General features: G+C 46.0%; 1 protein-coding gene across 1 annotated transcript in view; it reads left to right on the top strand.

The window, feature by feature from the left end:
- The first annotated feature begins 65 nt into the window (after positions 1 to 65).
- LOC119455499 (angiotensin-converting enzyme) overlaps positions 66 to 20,678 on the top strand; it is a 57,101-nt gene continuing 36,488 nt past the window's right edge. Inside the window, exons 1-5 of the mRNA XM_037716906.2 lie at positions 66 to 354; positions 8,416 to 8,574; positions 9,790 to 9,898; positions 10,210 to 10,353; positions 18,513 to 18,704. Of these exons, the coding sequence (XP_037572834.1) occupies positions 118 to 354; positions 8,416 to 8,574; positions 9,790 to 9,898; positions 10,210 to 10,353; positions 18,513 to 18,704 (841 nt within the window). The 5' untranslated portion in view covers positions 66 to 117. The remainder of the gene's footprint in view (positions 355 to 8,415; positions 8,575 to 9,789; positions 9,899 to 10,209; positions 10,354 to 18,512; positions 18,705 to 20,678) is intronic.

The following is a 20,678-nucleotide window of genomic DNA, read 5'->3' on the forward strand; positions in this document are numbered from 1 at the left end:
ACAGCCAGCCGGAAGAGACCGCGCTCGGTGGGCTATAAAGTGGGCGCGCGCCGTTTCGTTTTCGGACAGGCGGAATCACCGCCGCCGCCGCCAAGACCACTGAGATCCCCGTGAGAGATGACTCCACCGCCCGCATGGATGTGGCCGTGGCTCGTGTGCCTGGTCCTCGCAGCGGCTACGACCGGGGCCCATGGAGCTGCCAGGAAACCCGTGGAAGGCGATAACGAGGACGAAGACATGGCGAAGATGTACGCCTGCTACGCCAACTACCTCATTACCGAAATGTGGAACAGGGTGGTCGTCGCCGATTGGAACTACGCCAACAACCTCACGGAGTACAACAAGAACAAGAGCGTGAGTGTTTTAGATGTGTTTCGGCTCTTGCGCGCCCGTCGTAGTACATTGTGCCGAAAGGATGTCACGGCCGAGGGTAGGGTGGATGTCTGCCGATGAGATATCGCGGGGAGTTGTAACTAGTGATGCTACACTGTGCCGTTGTACACTATACTGTTACAGTAGGCTGTAATGTCTTACATTTTTATAGGATGTGAAAGTGGACAAGTTGGTGCCGATCCATGCTTTACAGTACCACTTTTAGTCACGGACCGACGAAAGAACACGGGGTACATGAAGGCATTTATCACACGTAAACATTATATCTTATATACACCACTTCACTCTTTGCAACCCGTGCCTACGCACACACAGCTTACATTCAGATATCTGATGCCAAGAGTTTTCATCAGATGCCACAACTTTAGAACCAAAAAATGTTTCACTAGGTGCCATATCAACCTTACAAAAAGGTCACATCGCGATTGCGCAAAGCATGTCGTCTTAAGTGATTGTTCTATAAGCCTCTACTACTTCACGCATTAATATTTCCCTGCGCCTGTAGGTGATCCTTGTGCCTTCCAAAATAGGAACGCATCGGCACTCGTGGTGGTGCATGGCGAGGTGTTTGTGTCGTGCCCCCTTCAACGAGCTTTTATGCTCCCTTAGCCTATAGTGTTTGCACACGTTCCGGTCTGCCCCATGTACGTGTCACTACATGGAAACGGCACTCCGTAAGTTCACACAGCACACCTTCTCTGCACGGTCCGAACTCAAATTTATGCTTAACACTACACAGCTCCCTGCGCGAGCGCCTGCTGCTTACCGCTCGTTTTTCGACTGCTGAATTTACTCCACTAATTTTTTTTTCGTAAAATACAACATCTACATCGAACCACGAGGCGCATGCACTTCGTTAAACCATGTTGCATACAGTGAATATAAGGGATAGAAGCCACTCTCAGGTGTGAGATCCTGTCGTGCCGACGTCCTTAACCACCTTGCCCTAATATTTTGGCGACTGCATGATCTTACACGACCGCATGATCTCATACGTTGTGCCGCAGGATGTCATGGTTGGGGTTAGAGCACCATGCTACAGGATGTCGGGGATGGAATGCCATGGGATTATAACTAATGTTGTTAACACTGTGCCGTTACACACTGCTGTGGTCCGAAAACAATCACTCACCCGAAAGCAGGTTGAACTACCGTGTCGTGTATAAAATTACAAAAAAAATGTCACCTGTTCCATCTTGGTATGGTCGCGGGTCCTCTGTTTGTATTTGTTCACTGGCGCGACCAGGTAGGTCTATGGTCGTTGCCATAGCTAACCCCGCAGACCTCCTTCGTGCCGATCTTGTGAACAATGTGCTCGGGCAGCGCGTAACTGAAGCAGCAGTTTTCAGCACTCTGGTGACCCCGAAAGTCACAATTGCAGAGTTGGCGCTTACGAACATGGATGGGCATCCTTCAGCAGCGCATGACATCTGAGACTTAATCTTGTGGTACTTGCAGCATTGTTTGTCTACCGGGAGGAAATGGTTCAGCAGCCGTAATATGTTTTCTGTAATAGTTTGTGCGATTAAATTCCCGTGCTTTGCACAAAACTCTGCCTTGCAATAGGGGCACTTGGCTCGTCGGGCGTCACCTTGAATTTCCATCGACCAAGGCTCGAAGCGTTGGTTCCTCCAACCATTCCTTCCTGAATTTTGGATGTATATCACCTGAGCTGTTTCACGAGGCCAAGTCCCCTTACGCGCATATGCAAAAATCGCGAAGAGTGAAACTGCTTAGAACTGCCGGAACTGATAGAGCTGTAGTTCAGATTACAGGCATGGAGAAATGGAGGAATAAATGCGCAGCACACTGTTTGGGAACGAAGATGAGAATTCTTTGTTACTTCCGTAGGGGCATGGATAAGCTGCGTGTTTGCGACACGTGAAGCACGAATTATTGTAAACAAACATTTCAGCTTCTGTACCACCAAAAAAACAAACCAACATGACAAGAAAACCACTAAAAAAAAAAACCGCCGCCCGCAAGAGAGTAAATTTTCTCGCTAGGCAGTGCAAAAATACAGCTAGATTTAGCGGGGAAACCAGCGAAGTGTCTGGCTGGCTACCCTATGTTGGGGCAGGGGAGTAGGGCAATAGAAAAATGAGAGGTATGAAGGGATGTTAGCACGCGCGCGGACAGCGTCAAGCAGTAAAATGTGCTTGCGCAGGCCAGTCGCCCGCAAGAAGCACAAAAGTGCCTTCATTGGCTTGTGGGATAATGAGTGATTAGGACGGTGTTACAGTAGCCGAGGATCGCACAACCCCTCCAGTATTACTGGGGAGATTGAGCAAAAGTTATGAAAACTCCCTGTAGGTTGAGTCAATACCATTGTTTTAGGATGCAAAGCAATCCGTTATTTATTATTATAGTAGGATGCAACTTCAAGAAACAGCAGTTGGCAACAAAGGCACACGGACCGCACGGAGTTGTGTTACTCCATCAGCCAATCACAGAATCAAACAAAATCGTCGTCATGCGACCTTTACGAAATGAAGTCTTACTTGATACAACTGTACTTGTCATACTTCTACGTTCCACTGTAATAGACGAGCGAAAACATAAAATTACGCGCATATAATATTATTTTTGTGGTTACCGCCTTATTTAGGTAACAGGGGAAGTCGGAAGTACGAACTATTTGCAGCCTCGCGGAGGAACAGTGACTGGCGGTTATGAGGGCGTGGGCGGAGCTTCACTGCAGATTTCAGCTGTATCCGACTATATTAAACTAATTATTTCATATTTATTGTTAAACGATTATAACTACTCCCGAGCGGACGCGGTCTGAATCTCATGGCATCACGAAAAACGAATGAGTGCCGTCATTCGTTTTTTTTTTCCGTCTTGTATAATTTACCGAGGTTCCGCTTTCCGTTATTGAACAAGTGCGATCAATCAATATGAATGAAAATTTTGTTGCGGTTACATTGTAAGGCAACAAACACGCTTTTTAAATGTTGAGTACATGAACACAACCGTAAAATGTCAATTTACAGTGAAACAAATGACACTTAAAAAAAAAGAACCATAGACAATGATTATCAGTGTAAACGAATAACCGAACGTTCCTAGAAAGCTATTCGCTTTATTAACTCCACAAAGCCCAACGTATCATTTTTGATACGCTGTATTTGATGCCTAAAAATTCAAATTTATGTGCTAATGACCTAAACTATAGCCCGTACTAGTGTTTTTGATGTACTGGAGGCCGTTTACAGTCGTGATAATACAGCAAATACATTACAAATTAAGTAATTACCGTACAAATTAACGTTTACTCAATAACATTTCATTGTTTTCCTTGTACCAATAAACACATCTCCATGGCCAGAAATAAAAGTAAACACGCTGTTTTAATTGTCTTTGATCGGGAATCATGTTTGGGCTTTGCGAGGTTAAACTATTGGTGTGCTTGAAGTGTTGCAGTGTCGATATTTATGTAGCGTTTGTTGTTTTATTGCATAATTTTATCGACCCTTTTCACGGCGATCGCGTAGGCGCCTCCATGTCTGATCACGTGCTGACGCCTCCATTGCTTGCCTCAGCTGCCTCCTTTGCTTCCGTGTTTACAATGCATGCGCATGACGCCGGTGAGGCTCAGTAAACCCCTGTTTCGAAGGATATATCGTAGACGCTGACTGTGCAGAAGACACGTAGCTTTGGCCACAGCTTCAGAGGACATGTAAGCGCTTCCGGTGCTCATTACGCCTTGTCCAAATGGCGCGAGCAGCTTACATGATGTTTGTACTAAACGCGGGGCTAGAAATGTATTCCAAGTTGTCCGAACTTTCCGCTTATGAATTAAATCAGGATCAGTGTGTTTTACTCTTCATTCTTTATTTGGCAAACACTTCTAAGCAGCGGCTTGTCATGTTTCTGACTCAGTAAGGTTCCTCGGTGCGGTCACTATCTGATTGTTTATTCTCTGCCTAATCGTTCGTGGTTGTGCTCATTTGCGCTATATTTGTTCTTGCTACGCTCAAGGTTTGAAACGTAGATGTTCTGTACTTTTGGTAGCTTGTAGCAAACACGTATTATCGCTAGCCACTCTCTTATTCTCTCGACCGTCACGAAACGTTCAGCTTCGAACATTCGTGTGCTCTCGGCGCAACATTTTGCAGCATGAATTGAGCACAGCGCGTAAGCGAACACCCAGTTGCATTTCCGACAGCTGATCGCACAGTAGCAAAGCAGAAGCAGTAATTCTTTCGTCCTCGCGCGCTTTCGATGACGCAACGTGCGGCGTGCCGCCGAAAGCGCCATCTCGTTTCTCTAGAGCAAACTGCTTCGAGAAAAGGGTCAACGAAGCACATACCCTTTAACCAGCACATCTGCAGGGGAAGTATAGGTGGACAGCCGGTGCGTCTCAAAAACTTGTTGCGTTGGGCGTCAAACGTGCCCTGCAACTGTGTTACGCGAGCGCCCTTTCCATCGGCGCCGTTTATCGGCACTGAAAGTCCAACCTCCGGCCACCGACTACAGAAATGAGCGAAAAAGCCAAATAAAGCTATTCTCTTTAAATGGGCCCTGAACCACTTTTTTTTAAATGCGAATCATTTCTTGGCGAACATTTGCCACTTTGACAGTATCTATCTATCTATCTATCTATCTATCTATCTATCTATCTATCTATCTATCTATCTATCTATCTATCTATCTATCTATCTATCTATCTATCTATCTATCTATCTAATCTAGCCGCCTACGTCTTGGTGCTCTCATGGTCATATCGTTAACTTGGTATTTACCAAAATTGTCATAGTATGACAACAGTGTATGACGAACATAAATGATAGGTCACAACATGAATTTCTTGACATGCGTGTCATGTAGGTCATGAAACAGCTGCCTAAAATGATAATGACCCAGCGAAAAAAAATTAACACTCAGAAACCACTAAAATGGGTTCTGACGTGGGTGCTACGTGAAGGAAACACTAAGGGATGATGGTAGAAGTCATAGTCAAGAGCATGACTCCGCAAAAATGACAATAACTCAGCAAAAAAGATTAACTCTCTAAAACCACTGAAATGGATTCGCACGTGGGTACTAAGTGGGGGAAACACTAAAGGATGGTAGTAGAAGCCATAGTCATGACCATGACTCAGCTAAAATGACTGACTCAGCGAAAGAAGATTAACACTCAAAAACCAATGTAATGGGTTCGGATGTGGTACTAAGTGAAGGAAAAGGCTACAGATTGATGGTCGAAGTCATAGCATGACTAAGGCTTTCGCCTTAAGGCCTCTTAGGTGTAGCTAAAGGGACTCCTGAGGACTCATGACATGAATGTCATGAATGAGTGTCATGTAGGTCATGAAACAGTCGCCTAAGTCTTGGCGCTCTCATGGTCGTTTCGTTAACTTGGTAGGCTCCCTGCACACTGCTTCGCATAACATCGATTCCCACAGGACGTGAGATCTGCCGGCTTTTTTTTTTATTCCGATAGCAATTATATGGACACTCCAAGCGGATTTCTACCGTCGCCGTCGGCGTAGTCGGCACCGTGAGGTTCAAGGGGGATAAAATCGTCGCCGCGTGCCCTTTGCTGTATGGGCGAGTGAAAGCGTGCGAGGTACGCACGCTTTCACGAAGAGCGAGCGCACGGCGGAGAGCAAACGCGAAGTCTTCCGTCGTGCGAAAGGCCGTGGGGGGATGGGAGGGAAGGAGGGAGGGAGAGGGAGGGGAGGCGACGTTTAGCTGCGGCACTAACTGCGTATCTTGCGACCGGGCGCAAGGGAAACTGACGACTCATTCTCCCACGCGAAAGGAGGAAAGCAGGAAGACAGCGCGGGAGGGAGGGGGTGCGGCTTCTGCTCTACCAGCAACTGCATACTTGTACTTTGCGCGGCTGCGGGCTGTCGCGCGCACCGTATCTTGAAAGCGAGCTCCACACGGCTCTTACCTTTGTATGCGCCGTGCTTTCGCCGCTCAGTTTCCGTTGAAGCGATAGACCACGCGAACCTTCGCTCGCTGCTGCGCGCTTGCTCACGCCAGCGCTTTCACAGTGGTTGTCTGCGGTCATCGAGTGTGAACTATTCATGTTTTCTTGTGCGCGCTGACACCATGCTTGTTAATTCAGTTAGTAAGCGAATGTGTTCAAGTTTATGCAGCCGATAAAGCTACTATCCTTACTACGTGCTGCTCTCTACTAATTTCCTATCGCAATTGATGCTTCGCCTTTCGGGCGAAACTGCGACTGGAATTCATTAAATCAGGCTTCAAGACATCCATTGATGAGAATGTAATTTCTTTTAGCCTAGAAAAGCACCTTGCAAGGGGCAAGTTATGGTTACATCCGTCGAGGGCATGCAATCGTAGCTGTAAGACAGCCCTCATGATCAATGATATCAGGTACGCGTACGGCCGAGCGAATCAGTCACTGAAATGGCGAACAGCACATCAAGTGTGGAATTACATTCACTGTGGCGCCTTGTTGGGAAGTCGATGAATTGGTAAAGACCATGCGTGATTATGAGGTTTCAGAGAAAGTGAGGACAGGTTGGAACAGGAGATTTATCAGCCCAATGAAGAAGTGGCATGTTGAAATTGTCGCCTAGTAATATGTGCGAGCTATTGTTGAGTAGCACGTTAGAAAGGGACTGATATGGTGCGCAGCTGTTATTACTTGAACTGCGGTGAAAAAGATCCTGTTCACCATTTCCAAGCATCACTTTAAACCAGGCAATTTTGCAATCAACGTCGACATGCATTGGTACACTTGCAACAGATCTGTCCACGAACAGAAAACGTTGCCTAAACGTTTACTGTCCGTTCGACTGAGAACAGTGAATGCACACAGCTGCTCAGCAGGAATGCTAGTTTGCATACAGTGCATGTGCTATAAGCTAGATGACTGAGCGGAGCGTCGAAGGTGCGTCTGCTTCCCTTCGTCGTTATTGCAGCCAAACGCACTCCGCGTCGCTGGAGGCCCTCTAACAATCCGTGCACGAAAACGCGCATGTGCCGTTGATATCAGAACAGCACGAAGGCGACGGCGGCGCCAAAGACGTGAATCATTCACGAGCTTTTGTACAACTGCTATCGCAATACAAAATATTTGCAGAAGCAGCAAATTTACATATAGTCAAGGGAACAAATTTGAGACACGTCTATACCCGCGTATGCATGCACTGCATATGCAATGCTTTTGCGGTCAATATTCTTTTTTTTTTTTTTTTTCAAGCGCTTGCGAAGTGAATGAAAGTGTGTCCGCGAGTGAAATTCTATTTGCTTTCTGTCTTGTTTTTAAAGCGTTTAGCTTTCTTTGACAACTAATCGAGATTTCTTGTGTCTAATCGCTTTCGTGGGCCCATCCAGAAATACAACGGTAGCACAGGTAGTATCGGCGCCGGGGAGCACTCTCGCATTCTTCTGTCGTGACAGCTAGGGTTTCTGAGACGCTGCGCCTGTGGTCGCAGAGATGATCGAAGATGCTGCTCATTATTCCCTACTCATCCTTGAGGAAGCTGCGCTCGAAATAGCGTTCGGCTAAGGTATCTAGTGACCTTACGGTTGGCTCCAGCGTGCGGGTAAAGCGCGGTTTTAAGGGAAGCGCCCACCCAAAACACATAGATCAACATTAGTGCCACAAATAACCACATTCCAAAGCATGATAGACGAATTCTTCAATAGCTACTGGGTTTAGTTATTCGTACATTTGGCCCAACGCTTCATTAATTAAGTTTACAAATTAATTTAACACAGTCGATTACATCACCGCTGGCGCCATCACAGAAATGTCGAGTTAGTAGTCACCATTGCAGTGGCATCCCATGGTGACAGTGCGACGTAATTGAAGCCCAGATTTTCCGCGTATGAACGATTTACTTCTCCCGCCTCTTTATTATTGCGTTTGCTCGGTCTCTTGTTTTACCAATGAATGTATCGAAGCCTATGAAGCATAATATTCGCAACTGTCGAAGAATACCACATTGTTTGGTCGTGCATGTGTGTATGCGAGCGTGCGTGTGTGCGCATACTGTTCACATTTACCACGTTATCTTTTTTTTTTTTTTTTAGGTGGAAGTGACACTCGAGACTCAAAAACTGGATATGGAAGTCTGGAAAAATGTCACTAAGTACAAGTGGACCAAGTTCGAGGATCCGGTGACGAGAAGGATTTTCGAAAAGCTCTCCGTTCTGGGCACTGCCATTCTGAGCAATGATAAGCAAAATGAGGTAATGGAACCTGCTCTGCTTTGATTACCGAAGGAAATGTTTGTCTTTCAGGCGCTTACTCTGCCGTGTCAGCTTTGCACGTGCTCCAAATAAACTAAATTCGATTTATGTGGAAGAAGAGGTCAGCTGCTTTATTGATTATTTCCTTACAACGTCATAGGATATCGATCACTTTGATCGCTAGCTTTTCTACATGCTGTCAAGCTTTGACTGCGGAATTGTTCTCGAAGCAACGTCTTGCACAGGTTCAACTAAACACAGCACTTTTCTATTTCTTTTTCACTTTTTTGTCACATTTGTCAATATCTCGCAAGCTACTAATTATCGAAAGACAAAAATTTGAAACAAGGTATCGTCGAGTTGGGCCTCGGGTGCGTGTCACACTCGCCAAATCGAACAATGCAAAACTTACACTAGCGAACGATCAGAATACGAACATGTTAAAGCTAAATATAACGCATTACTTCTTACCAGCTCCCGCCAATGCATGTATTATCAACATGCTTTCTGCCTCCACACTGCTCCATCGGTGGCAGCCGGATAAGTAGCGTTGCGAAATCGTGTGCGGGTTACACTTAGCAATTTCTTGTTCCCATTTCATTCGTCCGCGTGTGTACATAATTTCTGACTCGGATGGAAAATATTCTGAACGCGGCAGCGTTGAAGATAGCAAGTTCACCAACTTCACGCATTGAAAACTACGCTGCTTTAGCGATGATTTACTGGCACGCGCTCTGGAATGTGCTTTAATTGTTTTGATCCTGTACTGTTCTGTGTCGCTTATATACATTCGCGTTCTCAAACAGCGCATGCCTACAACGTATTACGAATAGTTGCTTCCCGTCTTGTTAGAGTTTTCATTCAAACAAAAGCACGGCCCCTATCGGCCATTCTTTCAGTAGAACCCCAAATTGTCCTCATTGTCCACGCTTTGCTGGGTGCATCTTAGAAATTACAGGATATATTTTTATCTTTTTTTATCAGTTTTCTTCAGCGATTATGTGCCTTCCATTCAGGACCCTAACAGTTAGGGTAGAATTTGGCGTTATGTTTCTCGCAATGTTTCCTGAAATAAAACGATAAACTATAAAAATGTTAAAAATGAGCACATTTTCATGTGGTAAGGAAAGCTTCTCGCCGGATGAACTTAAAGTGGGCTCTGTATGCCATGTATCGGCGTAAAACGAATTCTTGATTTCTTTTTTTTCGTTGCAGCTTGTCAACATAATTGCGGATATGCAAGAAAACCACGCTTCGAGAAAAATTTGTCCTTTTGTGCGGAAAACGAACAAGCCCGATGAATGCAACTTGTCTTTGGAACCAGGTATGGTAGTCGATCGTACCTGCGTTAGCTTGACTCTATCGTGTGTGATAGCTAACGTTATACAAACTGTTTAAAGAAAAATATATATTTAAAAAATTACGGCGCAAGATACGATTGTAAGACCAATGGTGTTCGGTCGTCGGAGATCTGACACCGTGTTCTTTAAATCTTATTTTTTTTTAATAGCTTGGCTAACGTTGGCTAGGACACCCTATACAAAGACACGGTCTCAATTCATTTGTGCTCATTGAGCTGCGCCTGCGATTGCAAATGATGACATTGGCGTCTTTTTCATACGCATCTGCCATCAGAGATCAAAAACATCCTCATGGACTCCCGGAATTATTACGAGCTCCAGCACGTATGGAACGAGTGGCGGAAGGTTGCGGGGAAGCCAATGAAGCAGAATTACGTGCGCTACGTCGAGCTCTTGAACGAAGCGGCCAGACTGAACGGTGAGACGGTATATCATATTTTCCAGAATATAAGTCGCACCCTCTACTCATCGCGAGTTACGGAGAAAAAATTTGTATATAAGTCGCACCGACGTGTAGGATGCAACTATTTTAAATCGTCGAGCATGATGAAACGCGATTATGCATGCTTGTACACGCATCGCAGAATGTCAATTTCAGGGCACTAAATTTCCGTAAACAAGATTTTTGCCAGCCGCAAATTCTAACCGACAAAAACTACGGGCAAGCATCCACGTTAAACTCTTTGCTAGATCATTGTGCACCGGCTTACGTCAAAATGAGAAATACGACCAAACAGAGACAAAAAAAAAAAAAAGCAAGCCGCGGCTGCTTTCTATAGACGTTTTCACGAGGGCGCTCCCGACGGTCTGGCGTGGAGAGTATGTGTCAGTGTTGCCTGTTCGGTCTGGACTGTGAGCTTGCCTTGCGCTTGCATTGCGGAGGGGTAGCTTTTCTTCGATGTTTCCGTTTATTTTTGTCACGAATGACTTACGCTCGTAAATAATGGCATATATACTCATCAAAAGGCTACAGGCCAGCACTGTGCAGTTTATGGGTGCACAAACAACCAGCGGAAAATAACGATTTTAGGGACTAAGTGTGTCCACAACACAGCACTCCGCGAGACCACTGCCGCGATGTGGTATGTTCACGCTTCGCCGGTTTCCTGCATCACCTGAGGACTTGGCACTTCAGTCTAATGTGAACCAATGCACACATAAGTAAAATAACGCATATTGGTAAACTCTTGGATTCTTTGCGATTGGATTCTTTGCTCAATCTGCGGAAGGGAGCCAATCGCGGTCGAACATTCCGATCCAGATCGGTCTCGATCGCTATCAAAAGTGGCCGTGTGACATTGGTATAAGACAAATTGGAGCACTCTGCGAGAGAACTAGTCGGTAAATACACTTCGCAACGATCTGGAAAAATCGTGTCCTATGGAAGATGTATGCAGACCCTGTGTCCACCAAAACATTGTCTCTGCGGTCACACGCACCCTACGCGGCCCTGCCCATAAAGGTAATTAACTTCAACAGTGTGGTGCTGCATCGAGCTCACCCATCTTTGAGCGTTGTCTATGTGCTTGAGAAGCAAGAGAATGCAAAAACGAACGTGTCAACCTCATCAGTGCGGCCTAGCGCCAGTGTTAGAGTTCGGGAACCGTAATGCGCTAACTGTGCGTGGTGTAGAAATGCGCTAAATGAGCCCGCGCAAGTAAGAACGTAAAAAAAAAAACGGTATTCGCATGGGTACGCGGACAATAGCATCGTGCTCAGTAACGAAAAAAAATTCGCACAGTCGATCAAGTGATTTACGTGCGTGCAGAGACTGCTTCGCTGACCACTAAGCGCTTTTCACTCACGGTCAGTAGTGGTTTACAGTCATATGCATATGTATTTATTCGACAATTTTTAAAACTTGACATTACTTTATTAGGAACATAGCACAGTGAGACGGTGTAAGTGAAACAAGAGAAAGAGCAGAGATGGCCCTAACGCTGCAATATTATTGGCTTATTTCGCTTCAGAGATAGCGCACACGAACAATTCTTGCCGTGCGCGGTATCTTCAATACAAACTTCGCGCACGATCTACGTTAAGGTGCACCGTGAGCGAAGCTTGTTCCAAATTCAGACATTCGAAAGAAAAGCCATCCCAGGTAAACAAACGTAAAATATATGTAAACAAATATATCTTTATAACAAGTCCTGTTATAATCCCTATTGGGATTGACAGTATGTATAAATAAATAAATACTAAAAATAAAAATCTAGCACCTGGGCTGTATCAGTCACGCTGGCATCTGTGATCACTGCCGCGCGTCGGTTCGCTCCAGGTACCGCGCTGCTCGATCGCCCCGCTTTATGCTTTGACATTTGGTTATAAGCACCCTGCACCGCATCAGATCCAATAAATTTTGGGTGATTGAGCTGTTCAGTTGCGTCGGAAGCGTATGGAGTAACCACCGCATATCTACCAACCAGTGACATGCGTCGTCGGGCCGCCGGCGCCTGGTTCTATAAGCATTGCCCGACAGCTACGTACGCGCCTGATTTCGCTAAATGAGGCACCCCTCAATCGCGAAACGTAATGGTGATCAGATTCAATTGACGATACGGTCACATGTGCCCAGCAATAACACTGAAATATACCGCTGATTAGCACGCCAGGTCTCGACGAAGCAGACGCGGCTGCCGCCGCTACCGACGAAGAAACACCACATCCACTGGCTGGGCTTGCTGTTGCCATGGCACACTACACTGAGCGCTCACGCGAGCACGTGAAACATGTAACAAGTCAAGCCGCACAAGACAAGCGAAACGGAAGAAAACAATCGAAATAATGCGCGGCGAAGATCACACAACCGAAGTGCAGCCGGCCTGCTCTCGCAAGGCGCACAGTCCAAAATGGCGGCGACGCTAGACGTCACTCGTGTCGGCCAATGGCGCTGCTCAAACGTCGGTTTCTGAAAAGGTCTATAGCAGCAGCAGAAGCCAACTGCTACGCCGTCGCCTTGACGCTTTTTTACGGTCACCAAGCCATTGAGTTGTGTTACTTTTTTAAAATTTTCACTTTAAAAGCGCTGCTGTCGCGCGCGCGTAAAACGGGGGCCCGCCTTCAATAGGCATTATTTTTTTTGCGTTTTGCGCCACAACTTCGAAAAGCGGAATGAATAATTGGGGAAGATATAGAGTTAGAAGCCGCTTAGTGTCATTATATGAACAATGAAAGTAGACACAAATAACATTGCAAGTATCTGGCATTGAAGTGTGCATTATCCATATATGCAGAGTACATATCACAAGCACAAACAGAAGGCATGGAAATATAATTTTTTTAGGACTATTAGATTTCTTAACCAAACTAGGTTACCGCAGAAGCTGCGGCCGCTGGGTGCCATAGGAACAGTGAACATCACGACAAACTAGTTTGCAAGTAAACGGGATTGAAAAGTCTATTACCCATAGATGCCAAGTACATTTCAATAGCACGGCCAAGAAGCCAAAATACTTATTTTTTAAGGAATATTCGATTTTTAAACCAAGCTAGGTTACCGCAGATACCTGCTGTCTATTAGTACCATATGAACAGTGAAAATAGTGACAAATAATAGGTTTGCAAGTATAATTCAAACGTGTACTACCAATAGATGCCGAGTATAATCCATGAGCACGACCAAGAAGCCAAGAAAATATTTATTTTTTCAGAACTATTCTTTTTTGAACTAACAAGGTTAGCGTTGAACCTCGGCCACTTAGTGCCATAAGAATAGTGAAAATTATGACAAACAGGTTTGCAAGCATATAGCATGGAAACGTTTTTACCCATAGATGCAGAGTACATTACAGAGGCACTGAAAATACTTAGCCAGCGTTAGTTCGTTTGCTGCGTAATTCTGTAAGGAACAGAGGCAGGAACCGACACTATCTGCAGGGGGAATACAGATGCCTATATATATATATATATATATATATATATATATATATATATATTACTATAGGCCGACTCGACATACATGCAACATAGGGGGTAATGAAGGTGCTACCAGGTGTTGATTCGCAATAATCTTTTTCCGTAACACGAGTATATAATGCGCGGAAATCACGCGTGAATGCTGTGACCAGGAAGCCAAGTAAATGGCAAAAACATTTTGTTCCAATAACTTTCTGCAGCCCTTCGAATTACCTACGGCGAGAACCTTGGAAACTTCAAGGCTGAGTTATTAGTGAAGTCGAGTGATATTTCAACTCGTTCGCGAACTCAGTGCTCCGAAAGCGTTCACTGCAGTAACTTCTTTATCGTGCAAGTTTGAAAGATGCATGCATGCGCTTTTTTTGTGTTTCACGTCTGCATGATGTTGCGTGAACATGTGAAACTGATAAACAGATCGTGAACATGTGAACCATGATCAACAGGTGGAGCACGTAAACCCCCTCTGCAAAAGTATACCGACCACAGGTTCACAATTTTCTTCGCAATTTAAACGCATAAACTGAAACTGACGAGTGCACCGAAATGTACACGATGCCAAGTTTGAACTGTACTGCTCAATTACGATTTACATTACCAAGGGCGCTATAAGGTACAATGATTCCAAACTGTTTTGATTCCAAACTCCTGACGTCAAATTTACGTAACCACCGACGCAAGCAACCGGGCGGTGACCCGCATCGTTGTCTGAACAACCCAATCAAACACTCTCCTCGTTTATAGGAGGTCACCTTTGTTCGCTTTCAAAACCAATAACATTGTCTACACTTAGCAGTTTTTCTTATATGATTGCTGACAAGAGGCGAGGAGCACGCTCTAGTGGAGAGGGTTTCGATGGGGCCGAGCCAGCACAGTGAAAATAGATAACCGCATGAAGAGGGTGGTGCCGGCTTCTCCGATTGGTCCGCTTCGCCTTACTTTGCTTGCGGTGGCTGGTCGAAAATCGCGGCGGCGTGCAACGGAAGGATAAGAATGCCGCTAAAACTGATCCTCAGCAAGGAATAGTCGGCAGAGAGATGTCATATGCATGCCGAAAGGGCTCGGTAACGTTTTACTGCCACGCAAAAAGGTTTATCATGCGCAAATAAATACATGCTCACCGGCAGGTGCGATTAGCGAGGGCCTGAGCGATCGGCGGGCAGCCATCTTCTATTCCTTTCGGAACGGGTCAGTCTGTGGCTATTCAGAAAAATTTTCAGTTTTGTTTGGAATATTATTGCATTTTTTTCACGTACACATCAATTTGACGTGGTTAGTTTTCGCGGTTTTGTGAGGTCGCGTGAAAGACGGGTGAAGTGGGCGTAGCCAGAAAACATTGGACCAATAGCAGAGGGCTAATGGTGAAAAGGCGTCGAATCAGGAATGATTATTAAAGCGAAGCTTTGTACCTCTACCAGCCAAGGGTTCTGTCGTGTCTGTCGTTGTAATCAAAAAACGATCCCGACGAACCGCTAACAATTGCAGGTATAGCAGTATAGCTTACTTGAATTCAGGCATTCAGCGTACAACTAAGCACTCGTTTTCGCAAGAAAAACCACAAAAACAAGCTTCAAAGTGATGAGCCAACATGATGGATGATAAGGGCTGCGGGCAAACAACGGAAACAGGCTCGGCGCGGTCCGTAAGATTAGATTGCAGCTGTTGCAAAGCTTATGCAGCTGCTTGAAAGAGGGTTGACGTCATTCGAAACCCTTCCAGCCTAGTAACTACTTCGGTTCATTTTCTAGACTACCCCACTATGGGGTAGTCTAGTATTGAGCACTGCACGGGCTCGGGCTTACCCGAAAGCCCGGGCCCGGCCCGGCCCGGCCCACGGGCCGGGCCGGGTAGAGGAGTTTTTTCACGGGCTCAGGCCGGGCTCGGGTACGGCGTGTGCTTTTTGACCCGGGCCCGGGCCGGGCTCGGGTTTTCTGACGCGGGCCCGGGCCGGGCTCGGGCTTTCTGCGAGTTATTCTCGGGCTTCTAAACTCTGAAAAGCATGCATTTTTGGTCTCGGGCCGGATTCGGGCCGGGTTCGAGTCGGGATCGGGCCGGGCTCGGGCTTAAGGTAAAGGGGTGGCGGGCCGGGCCGGGCGGGTAACGTAGATTATTTCCGGGCCCGGGCCGGGCCCGGGTCACAAAAATCGGCCCGTGCAGTGCTCTAGTCTAGTAGCGTATATCACACCGATCATAAAGCAGTAGTGAACATTGTTGTGAAGTAAATAATAATAAAGGCTGTGGTTAAAGTTACGTTGTAGTGTGTGAAATATCAAGTGCGCCGCAGCTACCGTGAGGGTGAGTGAGTGAGTGAAATAACTTTATTGAGGTCCAGAGAAGACGCAGGGGACACCCCGCGCCACCCGGCTAGTCCCACGTAGGAACCGGCAAGCCGAGCTTGACGGCCCGATCGCGGGCACTCTGGACGGCCAGGGTTTGGTCGTTGAGTTCGGAGCTGCCCAAAAGCGCAGCCCACCTATCCTCGCTGAAGGCGGAGCCGATGGCTTCACACTCCCACAACACATGGTTAAATGTTGCCGTTAGTCCACAGGCAGGGCAGTCCGCACTGGGATACCTTTCAGGGTATATAGCGTGAAGAACCGCAAGGTTAGGATACGCACGAGCTTGTAAAAGTCGAAGGGTCACCGCCCGCGCCCTGCATAAGGCAGGGTGCGGGAGGGGGAATACCCGTCTTGACAGATAATAATGCTTAGTGAGGGTGGCGTAAAAAGCTTCGCTTTCCAACCACCTTCACAGGGTGGATTGGCGGGCAATTTTTTTTTCTTTTTTTTTTTTTTTGTCTCACTGAGGTCAACCACGTTTGGTTAACGTTTGGTGCCTTCTAGGCGCCAAAATCAGTAGTAGTGGCGTCTATGTGAACATCCAAAATCAAATTTGAACTGCGCGCCACGGTGACGTTCAGTAGGCGGAGCGTTGTGGGCTCGCCCCGCTCCGCCGTAGTCTTCGCGGTGCAAGGCATTGAAGAAGGAGCAGAAGCACCGCGTAGAGGACGTTTGATTGTGAATAACTCCGCTTATGCTAAACGTATTGAAGTACTTCTTGCGGCAAAATATTTCTCAACATAGTCTATTTTAATAGTTTATTTTAATTTCAAATGCCTTTCTCCACTTCGATAAAAAGGCGCCCAGGGACCCTTTAATGCACGCTTAACGCTAAGGTGGTTTCAAAACTGCAAAGATATCAACGCAACAGTGCAAGCTTAACGAGTACACCGACATTTACGTTTGCCTGTCAAGAATGTCAATTTCAATTAACAAGCTACAGCGTCACCGAACGTCAGAGAGAGAGAGAGAGAGATAGCAATTATTAGAAGAAAGACAAAGAGGTCGGCCTGAGCTATTCTCTTGCCTGCTACTCTGCACACAGGAAAAAGGAAAGGGAACAAAAAAGAGTGATCAAGGACGATGACGAAGACAGGAGCAAAGGATGCGTACATACAATAAGCAAGTAACGTAGTGGTTTCCTTAAAGTGCCGAGTTTAGTTGAGTGCTCTTCAAATCGTCCATTAACACCCCATGTAGCTGTTAGCGATGTGGTCATACATTTCGGACCAAGAGTGTACTTTCTGACAATGTTAGCGCTCGAATGCCTGCCAGCATAGAAGCCATTATCTTCCGCCGTGCCACATAGAGAGGGTACTCACAAAACACATGTTGCAGAGTCTCAGGCACATGGTAATATTCACAGTTTGGGCTGTCCACAGGCCCATAAGAAGGCCGTAGCGTCAAGTGAAGGCGACACCCAGGCGAACCAGACGAAGTATACGTGCTTAGCAAGCAGCTGTCTCAAATAACATGTGCGATCAGTGTAAGGACGGGGTACTTTTGTAATTATTTTGCAAGTCCTCGAGCGATTCCACAAGAAAAAAAATGACACTTCTCACATGCCCGTCTAATCTAGGTCCATTACCTTTGAAGGAAGTAGCCAGTTCAAAATATTTAGTTGTAAAGTTAACCAGTCACCTTTTCTGGAACTTACACACTAGCGCACACTAGCAATATTTCATCTTTCTTTCGAGAATTGTTTCCTTTAAGGCATAAGCTATAAAGCATGGATTTCTTAGCATGAAACGTTTTTATTTTTCAGTAGTTCGAACCATCTCGAATTATCGATGCATATGGCATCAGACTCTTGCAGTAAATCGAACATTAAAACTCTTGAGGGTATCCAGTGTAAAGCTATCAAAGTCGTTTTTAATAAATATTACATGTCGGACTCACCCACTGAATTAATGGCAATGAACTGAACAGACATGGCTTCAACAGAGCAGAAGAAAAATTTGGCTAGAATTTATTTCCCATCTTTAGTTGCCTATATTGTTGAAAGCCAGATAAACTGGATACCGCAGCTTAGCAGTGACCGATCAATATTTACCAGAACACCTTACCAAATTATCCTTCTTCACAGGAACATTAAGCGTGTAGAATGAGCTCACACTGGCAATTTACTTCGTGATTTGTAACACAAATTTATGTTTTTTTGCGAATTGCCCTTACTCTCATCCCCGATTTTGTATTGTTTTCAACCTTCCTGCTTGACCTTAGCCTTCAAAATATTGCACAGAATAAATCAACCTGTTAAACGTACCCAGGCGGAAAGACTTGGAAGTGTCGCGACGCCTTCGAATTTTTTTACATTTTCCCGCAGGCTTTGAGGACGCGAGCGGACTCTGGCAGGACGTGTACGAGTACGACGGCCTCGAGAGCAACATGGCCAAGCTGTGGGAGCAGCTGCTGCCACTCTACCAGGAGCTACACGCTTACGTGCGCAGCAAGCTGCGCGCCATCTACGGCCCGGACAAGGTTCCCGAAGATGGACCCATCCCGGCACACCTACTCGGTATGGCCGCACCACGGTGCCTGCAAAAAAAAAAAAAAAAAGGCGTGTAGATTACATATGCTAAAGTCTCGCAGGGCAGCATCCACACTTGGCCACATCAAACTGCAGTCAAACCCGGTATATCGAAGCCACATATAACGAATTATTGTGTATAACGAACTGCAGTGAAATCACCTTGAAAATTCCTGTATGAAATTGTTATTTCATATATCGAATTACCTATATACCGAACTTTTTTGCGATCCCCTTCAGATTCGATATACCCGGGTTCAACTGCACATGCATTACACAGACAGAGACCGAAGCTTCCTTACCGACCTGTAGGCAATGCGAAGCCTTCGCCTCAAATACGCTCATCATGTGGGAGTGCCCCAACTGCCTCCAGTCTACAAAAACGCAATCATGTAATGGCCCAAACGCAAACAATCCGCACGGTCTTCTGCACGCGTGCGGAAGGCCGTGCGGATTAAGCGAGTTTAACGAAGCGTTACTGCACAATAAGCGTATACCGGCTGCTGGGACGAGTGGACCACGCACTGCCTCATAACCGCTAAACATATTATATGGTGGCCGCTTTTTCAGCTCATCAAGAATCTGCTGGGTCAGTAGGCCTGAGCCCAGCAGAGGTCTGAAAAGCAGCCTTATAGTTTTTAGAACTTGATATTTCTGCTTGATCCGACAAAAGCGATATGTACATCCGTAAGCAAAAGCATATGGACCACAGGCTCTCCGAAAATATTAAATTTATATGCAATTGATATGCACAAACTGAAGTTGACGAGCGCACTGGAAATTTCGCACTGCCAAGTTTGGATCGACAGCAGTATTCAATTTAGAGTTACCTGCATGGCGGAGTCCGCGGAATTCCGGGTCCGTGTACTTTTGCTCGTGGAGGCATACAAGCTGGTTCTCAACTACATATCATATGCGCAGTCCGCGAATTCCTTTGGGTTTGATCGACGATTTTCGAAATTTCAGAATGTCTAATTAGGAGACAAGTGGTGCTTGAAAAAATATGCTAGTTCAGATTAAAGGGAAAAAAATTAAGGAGGTCATTTAAATGCATAGAGCATATAAGCGCTGTTCTGTTAAGGAACAGAATGAATCCCAAAGGGATTGAGACGTACAGTAAAGGATGGCAGAACATTAAGTGGTGCGATTAGATTAGGGCATTTGAAGGAATAGGGAAAAAATGGGACTGACGCAGGGCAAGGGGTAATATGGAGATCGCTGGCAGACGCGTTCGCTCATATTTCTAGTACACTCTATACTTCGCCTTGCAGTGGATGTTAAATGCGCTACGGTTCAACAGGTTGCAGCTAAGTTGGTCGTAGTTCAGCTGGGATAAAGGCCCCGGAAGAAGCCTGACAGTCTCTAGTACGTCAATACGTGGTCCAGTGGGATGTATTGATAAATGTATATGCTCTGCAATAATGGCAAGTCAGTGATGCTTAGAGCCGCACATTCCGTTATTCAAACACACCAGAAGGTGTCATGTACTTGTGCGAAGTATTTGCCTACAAGTATTACGCGATGGAGCGTCTCGTGTGCAGGCCTGTCGTTTCACTCTCAATTTGAGCAAATTATGCACTTTGCTGGGACGGATCCACTGAGAGTGTATAGACTTTTTTCGACTGTGCTTAGCATAATAGATACTCGAAAGGAACTCGGCATATGATTATTAAAAACTCAGTTGCAAAGAAGCCAATTGACTTCCGATGGTGCATCAGTAAAATATGTAGGAGGGACGTGACGGCGGCTGTACGAGCCGTGCCGTCGTCCCTGATCAGAAGGGCGAAGGCGGCGAGCCGAGCGACGGGGCTGCGACGACCAGCGTGGCTGGCTTTTCGGAACGACACTGCGCGTGCCGAGCTTGCGCTTCGAGCACGCACTGTGCATCTTTATTTTTGACTTCTTTGATAGGCGGCGCTAAGGCACCGACTGAGAGAGCCGACCAAAACGCCCCGCGTTGCG

This window comes from Dermacentor silvarum, chromosome 6 (genome assembly GCF_013339745.2).
Source record: "Dermacentor silvarum isolate Dsil-2018 chromosome 6, BIME_Dsil_1.4, whole genome shotgun sequence".
Taxonomy (NCBI): domain Eukaryota; kingdom Metazoa; phylum Arthropoda; class Arachnida; order Ixodida; family Ixodidae; genus Dermacentor; species Dermacentor silvarum.